This window comes from Triturus cristatus, chromosome 2_1 (genome assembly GCF_964204655.1).
Source record: "Triturus cristatus chromosome 2_1, aTriCri1.1, whole genome shotgun sequence".
Classification (NCBI taxonomy): Eukaryota; Metazoa; Chordata; class Amphibia; order Caudata; family Salamandridae; genus Triturus; species Triturus cristatus.
In genome coordinates this window covers 1,110,696,382-1,110,715,800 of record NC_140581.1, presented here as the reverse complement: position 1 = coordinate 1,110,715,800, position 19,419 = coordinate 1,110,696,382, and the positions used below count along the sequence as shown (strand labels likewise).

Below are 19,419 nucleotides of genomic sequence, written 5' to 3'. Positions count from 1 at the left end.
AAGGCGTATTTACTGAGTATATAAAGCATTGAGCAAGAAAACTCCCCCTTCCCTCTGGATTGATACTTTGTGACAGCACTCAAAAATGGCCCCGTGAACGTCTTTAAAGGAAGGTTAAATCACTGCTAGTTATTCCCGACAGTAAACTCACAAGAAAGATATGTTTGTTTCCCAAAGTACAATCAAATAATCTGTTCTCGCAACTATAACACTTTTTTTCTGTCTGGCTTAACAAAATCTAAATTTAGTTTTCCTGCAAGAACATGAACAGTCAAACATAAACAGTTAAAAAGCATCACTAAATAATATACATTAAAATTGGAACAGACCATCAATACAAGTAATGCATCCTAAAATATAAGCATCAAAAAACAAACAGTAGAGTGTAATAGACAGCAACAGAATGAGAATGGTATGTAAAAAAAAGCTGTAGTGTCCTCTCAATTGCTGTAAAAAGGATGTATAAAAGCCATTGGATCTAAGGTGGAGGGATACAACTCTCTCTTCTGACGCGTCTCATATGAAAGGGCCAGAATTAGGATTGAACATTTGTTGAAGTCCGCATCTTGCTAGGGCCCATCTGTCTTGAGCTTCATGGATGTGCTTGCCTCGTGGGCAATGTATGTGGATCTGGCGCCATTGGTGGTAGTCAAGATCACCTCTTCTGTTGCATTCCTGAGGCTTGGATGGTAGGAAGGAGTGACTTTGTGTTTTGTGCTGGCACTGGGAGGCAACATTCATAGAATAAGGTCCTGGGATGTGTGGAGCAGCTCCTGGCATCACTGTCAGCGCTGAAAGTCTTCAGCCCTTGGTGGTTTTTGCATGAGTACTTCTGCCAGCTCTGCGGTATCAGTGGTGCATCCTGGGATGGTTGATGTCTAGCAGCTAGTGATTCCCTTGTTTGTTTGGCCTGCCTTTCCGTTTCGGGTATGACTGCCTGCATGTGAGTGTGTGTGTGCATGTGTGTTTGGAACTAGCATTGTGTCTTAGGAAACAGGTGATGAAGTTGGTTGGGCATGAACTCAGGTGTTGACTCCTGATTGTGGACAGGGCCATGGCAAGTGTCCCTACTGAGCGGCCATTGTCCCCTTTTTAGGTCTCGCCTACGCAGCGCGCATGCACCGCATAGGAGACCTTTAGCCATTGTGGAGCTCTTTTTCGAAGCACATACTCGTGCTTGTGGCGGCATACACCTTGCGGGAACGTGCAGGGGCGCACCACAAGCACGAGTATTTGCTTCCAAAAAGAGCAAACAGCTGCTGCTTAGCGCGCGCGCACATGCACTCCCCCCACCCCTCTCACTTGTTTACTTCTTGAAGCCTCAAGGCTCAAGACCGCCCAGCTGCAAGAGTTGTCTCCTGTGTGTGCGCATGTGCACTCCCCCCACCCCTCCCACTTGTTTACTTCTTCAAGCCTCAAGGCTCAATCCCGCCAAGCTGCAAGAGTTGTCTCCTGTACCGATATTCCATTTTGCAACTTACATCATTGTGCTATGTGCTGCGAAATGGTTTACGCAAAATAATTAACTACAGAAATATACTTAAACAGCAAGTTGTTAAGTCTTCTATTCCAGGACCAAATGGCTCAGTGTTTTTTAAAATGCACTATTTCCCGGTAAAGGACCCTCCAGGCTGTGTATTGTTCCAGTCCAGAACAGTAAAGGGACTGCCCACGGGTAATTCTTACTAGGATCTAAAGATGCCTGTGCCCACCTTCTTCGAAAGAGTATCCCAATGCCCCTTCCGCTCACCCCCCTTTCCCACCCGAAGTTTGGTTTTAGCTGCGCATCTGATGACTTTAATTCCATTCCAGAATTAAAACGCAGCTGCTTTGCAACATGTAACACTTCAAAAATGTAAACATTTCTTCTATGGCGTTTTAGAGATGAGATGATGCTCGACCGTGACTCAGTAAGGTGGGCTCCGAGAGGTGTCTCTTCTCCGATCCTCTGGTCCAACTCCACCCTGCTTTAACTCTTCTCCAGCCGCATTTCTTTCTCCACCCTTCCCTTTCTTCTCCCCCTCATCTCTGCTCTCCACTCCCCTTTAATGGGCTTCTTTTTCGTCCACCCCTTTCTTTCCCTCTTATGTTTGTTTGCCTTTTCAAAACCCGTACCACTTCTCTTGCCTGCAGGGCCTTAATTAGGGCAGTTTAGGTGTTAGTGGTGTCTTCCGGGAGATTGTGCCGTGGGCGTGACCGAGGAACAAACCAGCCGGGGGGAGAGGAAGCAGACGGGCGGACTTTTGGCAACTGCGAAACATTAAACTGTTGCATGGCTAATAGAATTTTGTTGTGCTACTTACAGTGAGCCTATTCTCTAGAACATGGCACATTCTTGATGCTCATTTGGCTTTTCCTCCTTCACGTGGCCCATATTTACGTGCATTGAGCTTGATATGGTGAATTTTAATACTTCCTCCTTTATGGCCCATAATTAACGCATATTGATTTCACTTCCTCAATCATTAGTGGACCTACTTATTGTGAGGCGATTTCTACATGCAGTGATTCTCATATGGCGCTTCTTTACTTGTAGAATCCACCATCCCTTAGTGGATCCTCCGAGCAACTACCTGGGTGGCTCACCCTTGGCTCCCTTTATTTTTGCGTACTTCCTACCTCTTGGTGAGACCCTATACCATTTCCTGGACCCGTACACACACGTGCTTCCTCCACCCTCTCTCATTCACTTCCTCCACCCTCTCTCGCTCTACCTCTCTCTCTCTCTTGCTCCACCCTCTCTCATTCTCTTCCTCCACCCTCTCTCGCTCTACGTCTCTCTCTCTACCTCTCTCTCTCTCTTGCTCCACCCTCTCTCTCTCTACCTCTCTCTCTCTACCTCTCTCTCTCTCCCTCTCTCTCTCTACCTCTCTCTCTCTCCCTCTCTCTGTCTCTCTACTGCTCTACCTCTCTCTCTCTACCTCTCTCTCTCTACCTCACTCTACCTCTCTACCTCTCTCTCTCTACCTCTACCTCACTCTCTCTACCTCTCTCTCTACCTCTCTCTCTCCCTCTCTCTCTCTCTACCTCTCGCTCTACCTCTACCTCTCTCTACCTCTATCTCCTAAACTCTCTCTACCTCTCTCTACCTCTCTCTCTCTACTTCTCTACCTCTCTCCCTCTACCTCTCCCTCTCTCTACCTATCTCTACCTCTCTACCTCTCTCTCTACCTCTCTCTCTACTTCTCTCTCTACCTCTCTCTGTCTCTACCTCTCTACCTATCTCTACCTCTCTCTCTCTACCTCTCACTCTACCTCTCTCTACCTCTCTCTCGCTACCTCTCTACCTCTCCCTCTACTTATCTCTACCTCTCTCTCTACCTCTCTCTCTACTTCTCTCTACCTCTCTCTACCTCTCTACCTCTCTCTCTACCTCTCTCTCTACCTCTCTATACCTCTCTTCCTCTACCTCTCTACCTCTCTCTCTCTCTACCTATCTCTACCTCTCTCTACCTCTCTCTACCTCTCTCTCTACCTCTCTCTCTACTTCTCTCTCTACCTCTCTACCTCTCTCTCTACCTCTCTCTCTACTTTTCTCTCTACCTCTCTGTCTCTACCTCTCTACCTATCTCTACCTCTCTCTCTCTACCTCTCACTCTACCTCTCTCTACCTCTCTCTCGCTACCTCTCTACCTCTCCCTCTACTTATCTCTACCTCTCTACCTCTCTCTCTACCTCTCTCTCTACTTCTCTCTACCTCTCTACCTCTCTCTACCTCTCTACCTCTCTCTCTACCTCTCTCTCTACCTCTCTCTCTACCTCTCTCTACCTCTCTTCCTCTACCTCTCTACCTCTCTCTCTCTCTACCTATCTCTACCTCTCGCTACCTCTCTCTACCTCTCTCTCTACCTATCTCTCTACCTCTCTCTCTACTTCTCTCTCTACCTCTCTCTCTCTACCTCTCTCTCTCTACCTCTCTTTCTACCTCTCTCTACCTCTCTCTCTCTCTACCTCTCTTTACCTCTCTCTACCTCTCTCTCTCTACCTCTCTACCTCTCTACCACTCTCTCTCTACCTCTCTACCTCTCTCTCTACCTCTCTACCTCTCTCTCTACCTCGCTCTACCTCTCTCTCTACCTCTCTCTACCTCTCTCTACCTCTCTACCTCTCTCTACCTCTCTACCTCTCTCTACCTCTCTGTCTACGTCTCTACCTCTCTACCACGCTACACCTCTCTCTCTACATCCCTCTCTCTACACCCCTCTCTCTACACCTCTCTCTACACCTCTCTGTACCCCTCTCTCTACCCCTCTTTCTACCCCTCTCTCTACCCCTTGCTCTACCCACCTCTCTCTACCCACCTCTCTCTACACACCTCTCTCTAGCCACCTCTCTCTACACACCTCTCTCTCTCTACCTCTAAGTGGCAGCCGGAGCCTGATAGCACTGCTTGTCTTTAAAAAAAAAAACAAGCATTGGCATAGCCAATAGGTCTCGCCTTTGGGGCCTTATAAGTGTTTAACCATGCAACAGTTAATGTTGTTGCACCAAGGATATTGTGCTGCATAACTAAATACTTATAAGGTCCCAAAAGCGAGATCTATTGGCTATGCCAATGCTTGTTTAGGATGGGGACGTCTAATTCTCGGAGAGTGTCACATTCCGAATTATAGTCACTGGGCCTGCATTTCACAAGGTGTCGGGTTACTGTTGTTTGCAGGAGTGTTGCACAGCACTCTAGTTCAGTGATCTGTAAGGTGATGGGAAAATAAGGGGAAATTGTTGTTAACAGGTATTGTGGTATACTTCACAGGATGGGTAGCGTTGAAAATGTTTTGTAATGTCCCAAAAGTGTGGGGGTTTTAATAGCTCATCCATACAATGCTTGTATGCTTCACCTTCAACTGGTCTGAATATGTGCCCCAAGTTCTAAATTAAGTCTACCATATAAGGTGCCCCGGATGTCTAGTCTGACTCAATAATGGAATTTACATCTTTTCTTTTTTTAAGTATTTATTTCTGGTAACTTGTGGATTGTATGGAATGGTGTGTCTTGTGCGTACCCAATGCTTTATTGACTGTGATTGGTCTAGTGCTTGTGGGATATGACTCACAGCTGAAGTTCTTTTGAATAACTTTTTTTGTCTTATTGCTGAACTTTACCATGGATACTAGAAAAGTATGTAACTCAGTCTCATATTTATTGTATTATAGAATTCATACCTTACAGTGAAGCAATAATTAACTGCTTTACATCCTGGTGATGAGAAATAAGTCATTCTAAGGCCACTCACCAATATATATATTTTGTAATATGTATATATATATATATATATATATATATATATATATATATATATATAACATTTTTTAATAATATATGCAGTTTAATTCAATCATAACATATGTGTGTATGTTCATATGTGTGTGTGCATTTGTGTATGTATAGATATATATATACATCTCTACTCAATTGTCCAGTCGGTGCCCACGTCGAGACCAGGACAAAGTCTCGCAAGTTTAGTTCTTCACAAAAATAATAGCGCGGCACTACTCTTGGTGGTTAGATGTTGTTTATTTCAAATCGTGTCTTTCTGGATGGAGAAGGACACGATTTGAAATATACAACATCTAACCACCAAGAGGAGTGCCGCGCTATTATTTTTGTGAATAAATATATATATATAGATTTTTATATAAATATATATCGAAACAACTAATAAGAAAATAAAATGGGTTGTTTAGGTTTTACATTCCTCTACTGCGTTATACTTTGCTCTCACAGTTTGTTATTAAACGTATCATGAGAAATGCATGTTAATATCAATTTATATTCATCATCAGAATAACAAAAATAGGAAATCTGCCTTGAGTGCGTTAAATGCTTCTGTTTGAATAACACAGCTTTTCAATTTCACGGATATTTGTTGCACCTATGTGCGCCATAATAACTCGCATTTTTTTCTCTCTTCTCTTACTTTGGGGCACAAGGACCATGAAACCAGCTACACGATGATCAAGTCCAGAGAGACCGAGATGACAGCCGATGGGCTGAAACCAGCTTCGGTGTACATTTTCCAAATCCGAGCCCGCACAGCGGCCGGCTACGGTGGCTTCAGCCGGCGGTTTGAGTTCGAAACGAGCCCAGTGTGTAAGTGATTTTAATTACTGTCATCTCATGTCCTTGTAACGGTTAGCGGCGGATCGATACCCTTTCAGGGCGCTCTGTCCGTCTGACTCCCGCGCTCTGTCTCCCAGGCCTGATCCCTTGAGCTAAGAAGCCTTGCACCTGTCACCAGGTTGACAGGTTAACACATCTGCCCCTGCTCGTCACTGCACTTCGTCCAGCAGCAGAGGAAACATCCGGGCGTTTTGGAGACAATTGCGCGCGGTCGCCATTTTGGAATTCTGCTTATGGCGTGCATGCTCTGATTGATTTGCTGTTGCTTACCACTTACTGGTTGTTTTACAAAAGCTGCATATATTTCATGGCAGTTTGTCTGAGGGCGCTGTGCTCCTGCCAGTTCTTCAGAGACTAAAGGCGCCTTTAGCAGACTACTTGCCCCACCCTGGGACATCTTAAGGATTTTGTGGGCCGTTTGGAAGAGTTTTGATTGATGCTCATGTTTCAGCTCTTTCAGGTCCTCTTTGACCATGTCCCTGACACACTGGTCCAAATTCTAAATGTGTTTCCATCTAATATTCAGGGATAGTGACAATGGTTTCAATATTGTAACCGGGCAGCAGTTCACTAATATGACTGCAGATAATCTCTGTGCCCTCTTTCGACCTAAAAGAAACTTTTTTTATGGACGTTGCATGTCGTTCAAAAACATAAACACAACATTTCTCTGAAAAATGTCTGCAATAGACTCCCACACGTTACCCGTATTAAAAATAAATTAAAGGTAAACAGGATTTAAAACCATCTATGTTTAAGAATCATTCAAATTCATCCGGGCAAGACGTTCTGCAGAACAAAGCTGGCTCTATCAGGGGGCCCCCTGAAAGGCTGGGGCCCTGGGCCAGAGCCCACTTTGACCATGCCTTAAAACGTGTCTGGCCGTACCGCATGGTTCTACACTGTCACCATACTTTTTTTTTTTTTTTTTTAAAGCACTGCTTACCTTACACGGCCTGCACTCAGGACCTCTTCTATCTAGAGTGCGTGGCTGCGGGCATGAGTAAACTTCCTTGCCCAATCCTGGCGCTGCTCAATATGCAGCATGTGAGCAGCACCCTGATTGGAGGGAACGACCTCAATCAGCGCTCCACAGTGCACTAGAGGCCTGCACTTACTCTCAGCCAAGCTGTCTTAAGACATCTGAGTGGAGCGGTTTAAAATACGCATGTCTGACTGGCTGTCCCAAGACAGCCGACCAAAGAGACATAAACAGTGCAAAGGCAGCCCTCTGACCACCACTTCTCCATACTGTCACTCACCAGGCCCCGTCCTGTCCTGATGTTCAGTTCAGGACAGGATGATGAAAAATAAAATGGCAATGAATTACCATTTTAATTTTCATCTTGGGGGTGTTTAGGGGGCATTTAAGAGGGGCGACGCTCTTCCGCTCCAATGGACGAGCCAGCCCTGGGGTTGCCACATGTTACTTTAATGCTAATGCAGTATAAAGGCAGGGGAACAATGTGTGTAGGTCACACAAAGGTCTAGCCCAGCTTTCAGGACCCCCTGATCCTGACACTGTCTAACATCTTGAGTGGGGGGCGTTCGATATCCAGAAAGATATCTGTGCTTCCCGGTCGAGTGTGCCGTAGGCTCATCTAAATGAGCATTTCCCTCTTAAGAATATATGGTAAACAATGGTCAGCAATATTGTGTAGTACTTTGTTGCCTGCACATTACGATAAGCCAGACATGGTGCTTAATTTGTACCTGTGATTGCAGATGATGGGTACACAGTTTTGGGGGTCCATGACTTTTTTTTTCATTATTGAACTGTAACCCAGATCCAGAGAGAGACAGGCAAACATGGAGGACGAGAAGGAAGAGAAAGATGAGAAAATAGTGACAAAGAGAGAAAGGAAGATTATAAAGAACCTGAGGAGTTAGTGAAAGAGACATGCAGTGTAGAGTGATGGAAGAAAGAGGAATGAAGTGGGTGGTGGCTAGCCAGACATTTGGTAATGCTGGCAGTGGGCTCATAAGAAAATTTTTGGGTCCCTGCACTCATATATTTTTTTAAAAAGTTAGAAAGTAGGCACTGGTCGGGAACAGATTATTTCTGACAATCAGTACTCTTGGCAGCATAGGGGGGCATAATTTTGATCTCCTGACCGCAGATAGCAATGAAAATGAGACGAGTACCAGGTTTCGCATGATTTGAGGCCCTCAATAGCAGTTTATGACTGGGCTCAACACTGAAGAATTGTCTTCGCAGTCATCCAATTCATAAGTTTTTAGGCAAGGCGACTACTTTCAGGATGACTGGAGGTTCTAAAGAAAAATGCAAAAAAATGTTTTCTTTTTTTCATAAGTCCAGCAAGGCATTTCCCTTTCTCCGCTTTTTTTAATGAGCATGTGTGCTCACTTGCCAAGGCTACGACGCTCAACCACCTTGCCGAACACTTGGGCACAGAGAAGCTGCAGTGGCAAGGCAGCTCAGAGAGGGTCTGCAATGAGAAGGGTAACACATAGTGACAGCAGGGTAGGGCAGAGCGGCACAAAGGCGGGCTACATGGTGCTTTATATAGAGATGCTGCTGGTGGATGGTAGCTGAATGCAAGTGACATGCGGTAAAGGGACCAATGGGGGTCCATAGATATGGCAGACATGGACAGTCATGCACAAGGAGTGGGAGCAGCATCACTAGGCACCGGTGCACCAGGTCTACAGATTCTGCAGGAAGAAAGAACTGTCAAATGTGTGTGGAAAGTGGTGGTGTTGCAGTAGGCTGGAAGGCATGGGCACTAGCCTCCTGCAGGTCAGTGAGGCGAAGTTCACACTGATGGCCCTTATCCAGGTACTGAACAGCAGCAGGAACGCCGATGTTCCCTCCTCGCTTGACCTTCTTTAAACATCTGCCATCTTTTAAAGTGCAGAGATCCTCTGCACTTCTATGATGATGTGAGCTCATCCTAGTCAGAGCTTCACAGGGATCACAATCAGTTACTGGGATGTTCTCTAAGGGGTTAGTTGTGTGCGGAACCAAAAACATGGGACATATTTGTGCAGGGGCAATAGACAGGAAGTATTTTTTTAAAGCAAGGAAACAAGTACCGTAACAAATACCATTCCATCAGTTTGCAGTGAGAACACTTGAGTCTCTCTAATCAACCATAACACTCGCCTTCACAGCTTCGCAAAGTGTTTTAGAAATATTCATGTGACTACTTATTGTGAATTTTACAAAACTCAAATACGCAGGTTACAGAAATATTAGGTATGCCTTAAATGTTTTATAAAAAATATACAGTCATATTTGTAACATTTTGCACTGTTTAATTACAGTGAGCATTTTCAATGACTCCATGTCTATATCAACATAAGAAACCATTCTTTCAAATTTTCTTCAATATGAAGGATCCACGACACAAAATGGACTCTCCTCAGACGCACACTGACCTGAAGTCCTTTAAAATTAATGTGTAAGAGCAGAAAAATCATCCAGCCAAGTGCTGCCCCTTCCAAATACTATGGGCCTGATTTAAAGTTTGGCGGATAGGTTACTCCGCCACAAACGTGACAGATATCCCGTCCACTATATTAAGAGCGCAGTCGGACATAATGTACATGTAAAACGGCAGACAGGATATCCATCATGTTTGTGACAGAGTGTCTCATCTGCCAAACTTTAGATCAGTCCTTAAGTTGCCTCCAGAATAGGCCTGTGTGAAATTTAAATTATCCTGGCAAAGTTTGCGAATTTCATGTTGGCGAAATACATGAAATTGACAAAATTTTACATTACGCACCTATGCGTCACTATTTTGCTCAGGGGAGACTGGTTGAAGCAGAAAATGTCTCGGTGGGATATATTTTCTGCTCAGACCTGTTTCTTGCCATTGGTTTGCGTTTTATGTGCAACTTACTAACCACCTCTTTCTTGGAGGCTCTAGTGAAGATGACTGAAGCTTGTACTTGCTCCAGGTGGACTATTTTCATGAAACAATTGATGTGAGACAGAAGGCACAGCCTATTGCAATCGAGTTTGAAAGAAAAATCCTGAAAATGAGTATAATTTTATTCACAAATCCAATTTAAATATGATTTATAGCATGGCTGCTGGCAATCCCTACCACCATTTGTGCCTTAGGAAAGGTCTTTCCTGAGGGGCGAATTAATGCACGGGGAGGTACGGGAGGCCCCTCTTAAATAATTATGAGCACTGCATGAGGTGCTGAGTGCAATTAATCTAACCAATTAAGAAATCGAATTAACATCTTAAATGAATAAATCAGATGACAGGTTTATTGCTTGTCTTCCATTACATTGTGGAATCTTGTAAAAAGATGGATTGCAATTAATGAACTCCGGATTGCCCCACACATTTTAGGAAAACCTCTACACTTGCGCTAAATATTCTCAATTGGGACCCTATTTCCGAAGCTGATGTTCCACTTAGGTGAATGTGAACTCATTTAAATGGATGAAATCCCAGTCTCACCTCTTTGAATGTTGAATTATGGGACTTCCCCATTAAAAATTGGATCCGATCAAATAGAAATTTCTCCTGCTTTTGTAGATTTATGTGTGAACAAATTTGCGTTAAGTAGAGTTTGTAAGCGTACACAGGTGAGCGAGTGAGATCATCCGCAAAAGCTGGTAAACACTTGACTCACCTGTATGACAGTAAATAGCCACCAATGTTTTAAAAACGTTTGCAAATGTACTCCTCTCGAGGGCAGGAGTACTGAGTATACATGCCCGTGCACCCGGGATTCTGCGACTGTACGGATCTCCACCATCGGTCACTGAGTTCTTTAAGAGGTTTTAAAAACTGAGAAAATGTGTTCCAAATGTAAATATATGCATACCAGTGCACATCATCTATGCAGTCTCACTATAGGTGGCACCAGCTGGTTTCCGCGGGCAGCATTGTTTTCCATACTTAAAGATGGGCTTTTGCCATCCCCTTGCTCATGATTGGACGGCTTTCTTGTCTATCTCAGTTCTTTGTTCCTTATTCAATAGCTTTTCTCCTTATAAAAATAATACACTGGATAAGGCCCATCGATTTATATGGCAGTAGGATAAAAACACTACACAGCTATGCCTGCCCTGCAAAAAGAAACCCCCTTTAGGGTGTTTTACGGACTCTCACCCCCAGATTGTTTATAGAATGGTGCATCATTGACTTCCTCTTCCAGAATGATGCTACAACTGGACAGGCTCTACCCTCCTGAGGGTGCTGTAAAGGAAGGTTGAGCCTGTCCTGAAGTACCAGTCATCATAACGGGTTAGTAACCCCATGCCCCAAAAATCATCATGACATCCAATATATTGCATTAATTTTTCTCGTAGTTTTTTATAGTGCGAACTTGACCCGTAGGTATCAGAGCGCTTTACATGAAGACCAATTGTGTTACACAAGGACACATTCATTTTTTGTAGGTACGGGGAGATTACGTGATTTGCCCAGAATGACAAGATGTTGAGCGTCATTGCAGAGACTCATACCCGGTTCTCCAGATTGGAGATCGACCGCCCTAGCCTTAAGGCCACATCCTTTCCCAGATGGCTTTCTGGAAGATGATAAAGTCTTCTTACATTCTTTTGTATCCCTCAAATGTAATAACATATATTTGTTAAACACCTGTAGTGTTGGTTTCTTATTGGGTGAGTTGTATCCTTCCAGCAATGATGTGAAGAAATTATTGCATTATTTCTCAAGTTCCCATTACATTTCATTTTTAGAACTCCATGGGAGCACATCAATTTCCTCACTCTCTTTTCTTTTCTCCCTAACCAACCAGCTCTCCTTCTCTTCCTGTTTGCCATCCCTACTTGTCCAATGCTCTTCCATCCTCCCTTCCTGTCCCCGTTCCTTGCTCTTTTCTTCAATTTTTTGTGATCAGGTTCAGGCACCTACACACTGCCATCGGGCCTCTCTCTTTTACACATTTATGCAGCATCTCAGATTTAACATTTGAGACTGGCTCCCTGCCTGCCATGTTGAAAAGGTGAATTAATAATTAAGTATGAGAAAAAAAATATATATTGTTGCTGATGCATTAGCACCAATAAGTACGCATGCACAGGTGGCCATTTTGGAATGCTTAGTATTGTTCCTATTCCAAGATGGATGGGCGGGTCATTTGGTATGGTCTTGTCATGAAGAAAAACTGAAAGCAATCCAATATTTCTGCACATTTGTTCGCATTCATATGCATACTTTCTGATGCACTAGCAGACATTTTTACTTTTCTTAGCATACTATTTTATTAATTTGCCATTCTAAGATGGTCATTTACAAATGTCAAATAAAAAAATAGACTATATGTGGTGCTAAAGCAAAGAACCATTAGCAAAGACAATAGCTCTGCACCCGAGTTTTACATGCAATACTGCCTGGCTTTATCAATTCTTTCTTATTATTCAGGTTTTGTAACTGAATCATTAAGTTGTAATTAATCAGGTAAAAAACATGAGATGATGGACAGAGCGCCGAAGACCTGGATTGGCAGTTCGGTCTGGACAGTTCCCATGAGGCACAGGGTCAAAACTGATTTGCATATGGCTGTGTCTGAACTGGGGTGGCGAAGTGAGCTAAAGAACGATGATGAATTCAACCCAGATCTGTCACTGGGGGTGAGTGTCTGAAAAATATCAGTGCTTCGTCCATCATCTCCTTGTGTTTGCTTTGTTTGCCCTAAGTTGGCAGGGTACGCCCAGACATGGGTCCCTTGCTCACTTTGCCACTGGATTCAAGCTAGCCTGGCTAATGAGGGGTGTTGCCATGAAACCTGTCCCGGGATGCTTGTTTCCGGACCAGGGAAGACCTGGCTTGGCAGTTCGGTCTGGACTGTTCCCTTGAGGCACAGAGTCAAGACCGATTTGCATCCGGCTGGGTCTGAACTGGGTTGGGGAAGTGAGATAAAAAATGATGATGGATTCAACCCAGATCTCTGACTGGGTGTTAGTGTCTGAAAAGTTACAGCGCTCCGCCCATCATCTCCCTGTGTTTGCTTTGAATGAATTATGTAGTCATCAATATAAATGTTTTGCTGACATACTAAGAAAACAAAATATAGATGGGTCGCAATATTACTTGACCCAACCTACCAGTAATATGTATTAATTCCAGAATATAATAAACCAAAGGGCATTATGTTCACACAGGAGCGCTTCACAAAAGCAATACAAAATGCCTGTAGCTATATAATACATACTAAAACAAGCATTGGCATAGCCAATAGGTCTCGCCTTTGGGACCTTATAAGTATTTAGTTATGTAACACAATATCATTGGTGCAACAACATCAACTGTTGCATGGCTAAACACTTATAAGGTCCCAAAGGCATGACCTATTGGCTATGCCAATGCTTGTTCTGTTTCAGTGATCAGATACTACTGTCATGTAACATGTCTGTCGGACCATGACAGTGACTGGATACTGCTGTTGTGTAACATGCTTCAGCTGCCCATGGGAGTGACCAGACGCTGCTGTCATGTGACACGCATCACATGATGGCTCCGGGTCCATGACATTGACTGGACACTGCTGCCATGTACCATGCCACACCAGCAGTCTCTCGGCCCATTACAGTGACCGTGCATTGCGGTCATACAACGTATCTCACCGCGTCATCTGGACCCATGACAGTGACCGATCATGTAACAAGCCTTACCTGGAGCCTCTCTGCCATGACAGTGACTGGACATTGCAGTCAGGTAACAGGCTTCACCAGCAGTCTCTTGGCCCAAGACAGAACGCGGACACTGCTGTCATGTAACATGCCTCACTTCATGCCTCTCAGCCCATGACTGCGAGTGAACGCTGCTGTCATGTAACATGTCTTACCTGCTTTTTTTCCAAGACTTGTGGTTGTGGTATTAACAGATTGCTATATGTTAATGTTGTGGGCACAGTATCCCGCTCACATGAGCAGTCCCACTGATGAAACATGTTAGAACTGTGAATAGAAGCCCTGAGAAGCCAGCAGAGCGCAGACCTCCAGACATGGAAGATTATAAAAAGTGATGCTGTGAGACCTCTATGTAATACCTGGACCCCTTGGAGCTTTTCCATGCACCATATGTGGACTGTACGTGGAAACACCATGCCCAGTATAGAGAGGGCGCTCTTGTGCTGGACGCTGTGTTTCCCTGCCCTTGTACACTGAAAGGAGAGGTGGCTCATTGGCAGTGTTTCATTTGAACCGGAGGCTTCCAGTGCTCGGAACCGGCACTTATCACCGCACTTATGACACTCTGCCACATGGTGGCGCTGCTCATCTAGTTTAGAGTTGGGCAGAACTAGGTTGCTTATGTATATGATATACATTAGAAAAAACTAACGCATCCCTCTCCAGCCATTCCTAGATCTGGGGGCCTGCAATAATCTGACCTGTTGCACCTTGCAGACGAGAGAGATGGTTAGTAGTTGTTTTGGCAGCAATGACAATTACAGGGATGATGGGGGGGGGGGGGGGGCTGCAAGCTGCCATGGCCTCCTGGTCAGCGCCCTGGCACTTATTATTTTACAAATTAAGCACTGGTCATTGCGCCCTGACAGCCAAACACTGACGAGCGGGAGGTGTTTTAGGGTGTTCTGGGGGTCTTTCCTGTTGACATTTTGGGGCGTTTGATCCTCCAAAGCCTTGTCGGCCCTTCTGATGGGGGTCCTGGTAGGCTTCCTGCTGCACCATTATTTACATGGTGCCTCGTACCGAGAAAGTCCTGCTTTTAAACGCTGGAATAATGACGGTTCTCTCAACTCGGTGGCACTTCTATCGACCTGAGGGATGAAAGTGTGAGCATGCCCATGTGTCTGGAATATATAGGCATCAGCCCGTGGCATCGCTGCAGGCAGCACCCAGCCGACTGAGCCATAAACCCACTGCCACCGCTGAGTATGAGCTTTAGATGCACAGCCCCGGCACAAGTTAAACTGCACCGAATCCAAGTGGCACAATGCCATTGTGCCATAAACGACAATGGCCTGTGGGTGACCCCCAGGGGCCCTTCTTGTTCTCCAGTGACGCTCTCTTCCTGGGCAACAGAGCCAGGAACGTCTCTCAAGCAAGAGACCATTTGCACAAACACGGGCACACACCATATGGCTGAAAATGGGCACGACCAACTTACACACAAGAGTTCAACGTCGCTGCTGGCTCCCGTGCCACCTGCCAGACCAGCTCTACGGGAATAGGAAACTGGCATGGGGCAGAGCTCAAGAGAACAGCCCTCTGCGTCATCCATGCCCACAAACTCAAGCGGAGGGGTGCCATCATGGAAGCCGCATGCACTCTTTAGTGTGCACACTGCAGCCAATGAGAAAGTGGCATTAAAATACAGAATCGATCATTTTACAAAAGTAGACAGACAGACAGGTAGCCAAATAGACAGATTACAGATCTCATGACCCTGTAGAGCACTGCGTCGGTAACCAGGTTACATCGAACGAGAACGGAGAACAGAACAGCCCGGGGCTCCCTGCAGCCTGCTCATGTCCTCTGCCACCTTTCACCTAACACAGGGCTTGGCAGGTTAATCTTGTTCGAATTCCTTGCACTGCACACCGAATCAGCCCCCCCTCCCCTCCACCCCATCACCACACACAACACAGCTGGACTTCGCGCGTGACTCCATCCTCTGCTCCGTGCTCTACATGTCTGAATGATTGATACCTGTGCGTCGAAGCGCTGTATGCACTTGTTTAACCAGGCCTGCAGGTCCCACTTACAAGTAATGCTCGAGCAGACGCGTGTGATGCAATGGTCACCTGTGCTTCAAAGCGCTGTGTGCACTATAAACAGGCCCGCAGGTCCCCACAACAAGCACTGTACGCGTAGACGCGTGTGACACAATATCACGGGTCACCTGTGCGTCGAAGCGCTGTGTGCACTGTAACCAGGCGCGCAAGTCCCCACCACAAGTCCTGCACGTACAGACGCAAGTGCACGAGCTCTTGGTGCAGCCACCCCTGAATACTTAAGAAATGAGAGACCAGAGACATAAGGCATCCTGACCTGCTGGCAGCTGGGGTCCTGGCACAGGCATTCTGCAACCTCATTAAAATCCAAACATTTGTTTAGCACGACAATTTCTAAATACTGTGAATTCAGGCCTACTACTCAAGCTAACAAATGCGCCATGTTATTTGCAGTGATTCTTACATGGTGCCTTAGCATGGGCCTATGTTAACACGCCTAATTTAAACACTTCACTTGAACATAAACTCATAAATGCACATGACATGTCAATGCACCACATTACTATGAATTCTATGTAACTATGGGTTACTCTTGTTGCACATCTTCTCTACAACCTACAACCAAACATTGATCTTTACATTGAATCGATTCATTTTTCATGCACATACATCAATTGGGTATATTTTCCTACCATCTAATTCACTACGGACAATGAATAATATGTGTCTGCGGACTACAATGATTATACTATACCCCTAACTGGTACCCCAGATAGGATACAAACTTTCCACTCTATCAACAGCAATAAGCCACAACTACTCAAGGAAAAATATTTGTCAATTACCCTTATGTTTTTTGATGTGTACACCACAAATAACTTGAAAGGATGCATTAAACTGACCTGTGTGGTACACCACCACACCAGTCACTTTAATGCATCCTTTCAAGTTATTTTGACATGCTCGTGAACGATTTTCTGAGATTTTTTCAGCTTGACCAGCATACATTTGTTTGCAACTACAGGTCAAAGTATGTGGTAGAGCTGTGCTTCACTGCACCCCAAGGCTCATTGCCTGAGGACTAATTTTCTGTACTATCTGACTTGTGAACGAAGTAGTAATGATATTGCAGTTGCATTGAAATTCCAGTATGTTTATTAGATATAGGAGACCGATTCCACCCAGCGCCCACACAACCAGGCACAGTCCCAACTGCCAATCCCCACATACAAAGCCTAGAACCCTCCTATGTCATTCATAGAATGTTCCCATGTCACATAAATCTCAGCCTGGCTGCGTTTGGATACGGAGAGTATGACACTGTCTCTGGGTGGATCACGGGAGCATGAACGGCAAGTGCTAAAGCTTTTGATGTTTTCGGAAACCAATTGCATGGCTGACCTTGCACCCTAGATTCGCCCCTCCATTATAAACCTCCTCATATGCTGTCACCTGTCATTTGCAGCAGATCCTTCTGGACTATTGGATTGGTGAGAAACTCATTGCTGCACATGGGTAAACCTATGGTTAAACATGTGGCTCACTGAGGCCACAAATGTCAACTATGGGTAGACAGCAGTTACTCCTGCTATGTTGGCTTGTAGCTTGGTACCCTAGCAATTCCCTGCTACCCTTGATTTCATGGATCGTAAAGACAGCACCAGGAACAGAGCAATGTGAGCTATGTTTAGCTACTACGCTGTAAATAGGAGGCTATGGAAGGGCTATGTGGGACAGGGCATCAACCTTGTGACACCATCAGAGGTTAAGGGTGTGTGATGTCACTTCCACCTCCATTGACATTTCAATTAATTGAAATCTATGCCCAGAATTTGCACTGGGGACTGAGCAAATGTGCTCCAGGGTAAAGCATATTGATGTATGCAACTCCGTCCACATGACAGAAAAGTCAATAACTTCTAATTACAGCTGACTGTATCCCCTCACGCTTGATCAGCAGCATTCATTTGGGGCCCTCAAAATCTATTTTTCGTGACCATACTAATTTTTGAGAAGGGCCAATCTCGATTTCCATGATTTTCGTAATGTAACAAGTGTAATTGTTTGTGATGTGTTCTTGCCACAGTAAAGATGTAACTAGGACGTTCTTTAGCTCAATGCATAGAGGTGGACTAGCCACTGAAAGCTCGAGCCAGGGTCACGCCAAATGCCTGACTTTGGCTTAGCTCGAGGTCCTCCTGGAATCTCGAGCCCAACGCGACCCAATCTTTCACAGCAGGCAATGTGGCCTGGTGGCTACAGCTGCGGACCGTGCATCACAGACAGCTAGGGTTGAATCTGGCCTTGGCCGTGACTCCTAGCAAATCTCCCTGTGCTCAAAACAAAACATGTAAGTAGTCTGTATCTGTCGTCAAGCCCTAGGGCAAGGTCCCCACTAGTATTACCTCTTGATGACAGATGGACATACCAGTCGAGTGGCTGAATTACAGTTTCAAACAGAGAACTTGGGATCAGTCCCAGCGTCCCTGCTTTACCAAAATCTCTTATCCTAAGTGAATACTTTATTTTAGAACGCATCTTTTTTTCATGATCACATATAAGAGCACCTTAAAATCAGTTTGTGTGCCCTACAAAAAACCTGTCTTGTGTTCGATTTAATAGCCTTTAAAATGTGAGCATCTATAAAAAATAATATAGACCACATTGTATACATGAGAACTCACTTGATTCTAATTCATTAATAGCATTGTCATCGGGGTAGAAGCAGGTACGTTTCTCACATCATGTTGATAAAGTTCCAATTTTAATAAATACTTTTCAATTAAACCTATGTCCTAAGGTGAAAGGCTTCCCTGTGTTAAAGAAATACACTTCGGTGAATTCTGAAGTCAACATACCATACTCAAACGTGATATTTGTTGATTGTGTGCCAGCTATTTTCAGGGCTGGGCAGGTGCACAAGTTCTTAACTCGTCCCTGGCTCTGCTCTCCCTGTTAATTTCTTGGCTCCCGCTCTCTAGCCGTGTACCAGGCACACGTCCCACATTTATATGGACTGCTCCATTCAGCTAGTAGTAGGGTGTAAAATGCGTATGTCCTGCAGTTGTACCTTGGCCGGCCCGGAAGGCGTGTGTCTTCAACTTTAGCGCAAGATTAACAGCCTGTTCGCTCTTGGTGCTGTCCTCTACGCAGGGCTCGCCTCCAGCCGTGGGATTTCCTGCGAGAAGCTGAACTGATAAATCACGAGGAACGAAGACATATGCCGAATGAAAAGCTCATAGCTCACTGTCTCTGAAAAGCCCAGCAGACCACCTGGTTACCTCAAGGGGGTCTCTCGCATGATATTACCATTAGCGCATCGACAGTTTAGAAATCACTGTCGAGAGGACGGCCAATTCAAAAAGAACACACAATTAATATCCGATGGAAGGAGGGGGGCAGCCATGTTGGCTCGAGCCGCGCATGTTTCTGTGTGACTCAGCTGAAAGGCCGCGCGCCCGCGGACTCACCACTCAATTTACGAACAAGTCGTTTTTGTGCGTGCGTGTGTGTCCAAGCAAGATGCACCCTCAGGGATTGAGCACGCGTGCAGAGGTATTTTGTGGCGTTCGGATGCAGAGTATATATTTTATGTCCCTCTTTCTTGCGTCGTGAGCCGCCTCATTCTAGCCTAAAGTGCCT

The 19,419-nt window shown here is 45.0% G+C and overlaps 1 protein-coding gene across 3 annotated transcripts in view; it reads left to right on the top strand.

Moving 5' to 3' along the window:
- Positions 1 to 19,419, top strand: part of EPHA5 (EPH receptor A5) — a 675,470-nt gene that overhangs the window by 516,268 nt on the left and 139,783 nt on the right. For all 3 annotated transcript variants that reach the window (XM_085636504.1, XM_085636505.1, XM_085636506.1), the window contains exon 7: positions 5,932 to 6,091. In XM_085636504.1, coding sequence (XP_085492630.1) covers positions 5,932 to 6,091 — 160 coding nt within the window. The remainder of the gene's footprint in view (positions 1 to 5,931; positions 6,092 to 19,419) is intronic.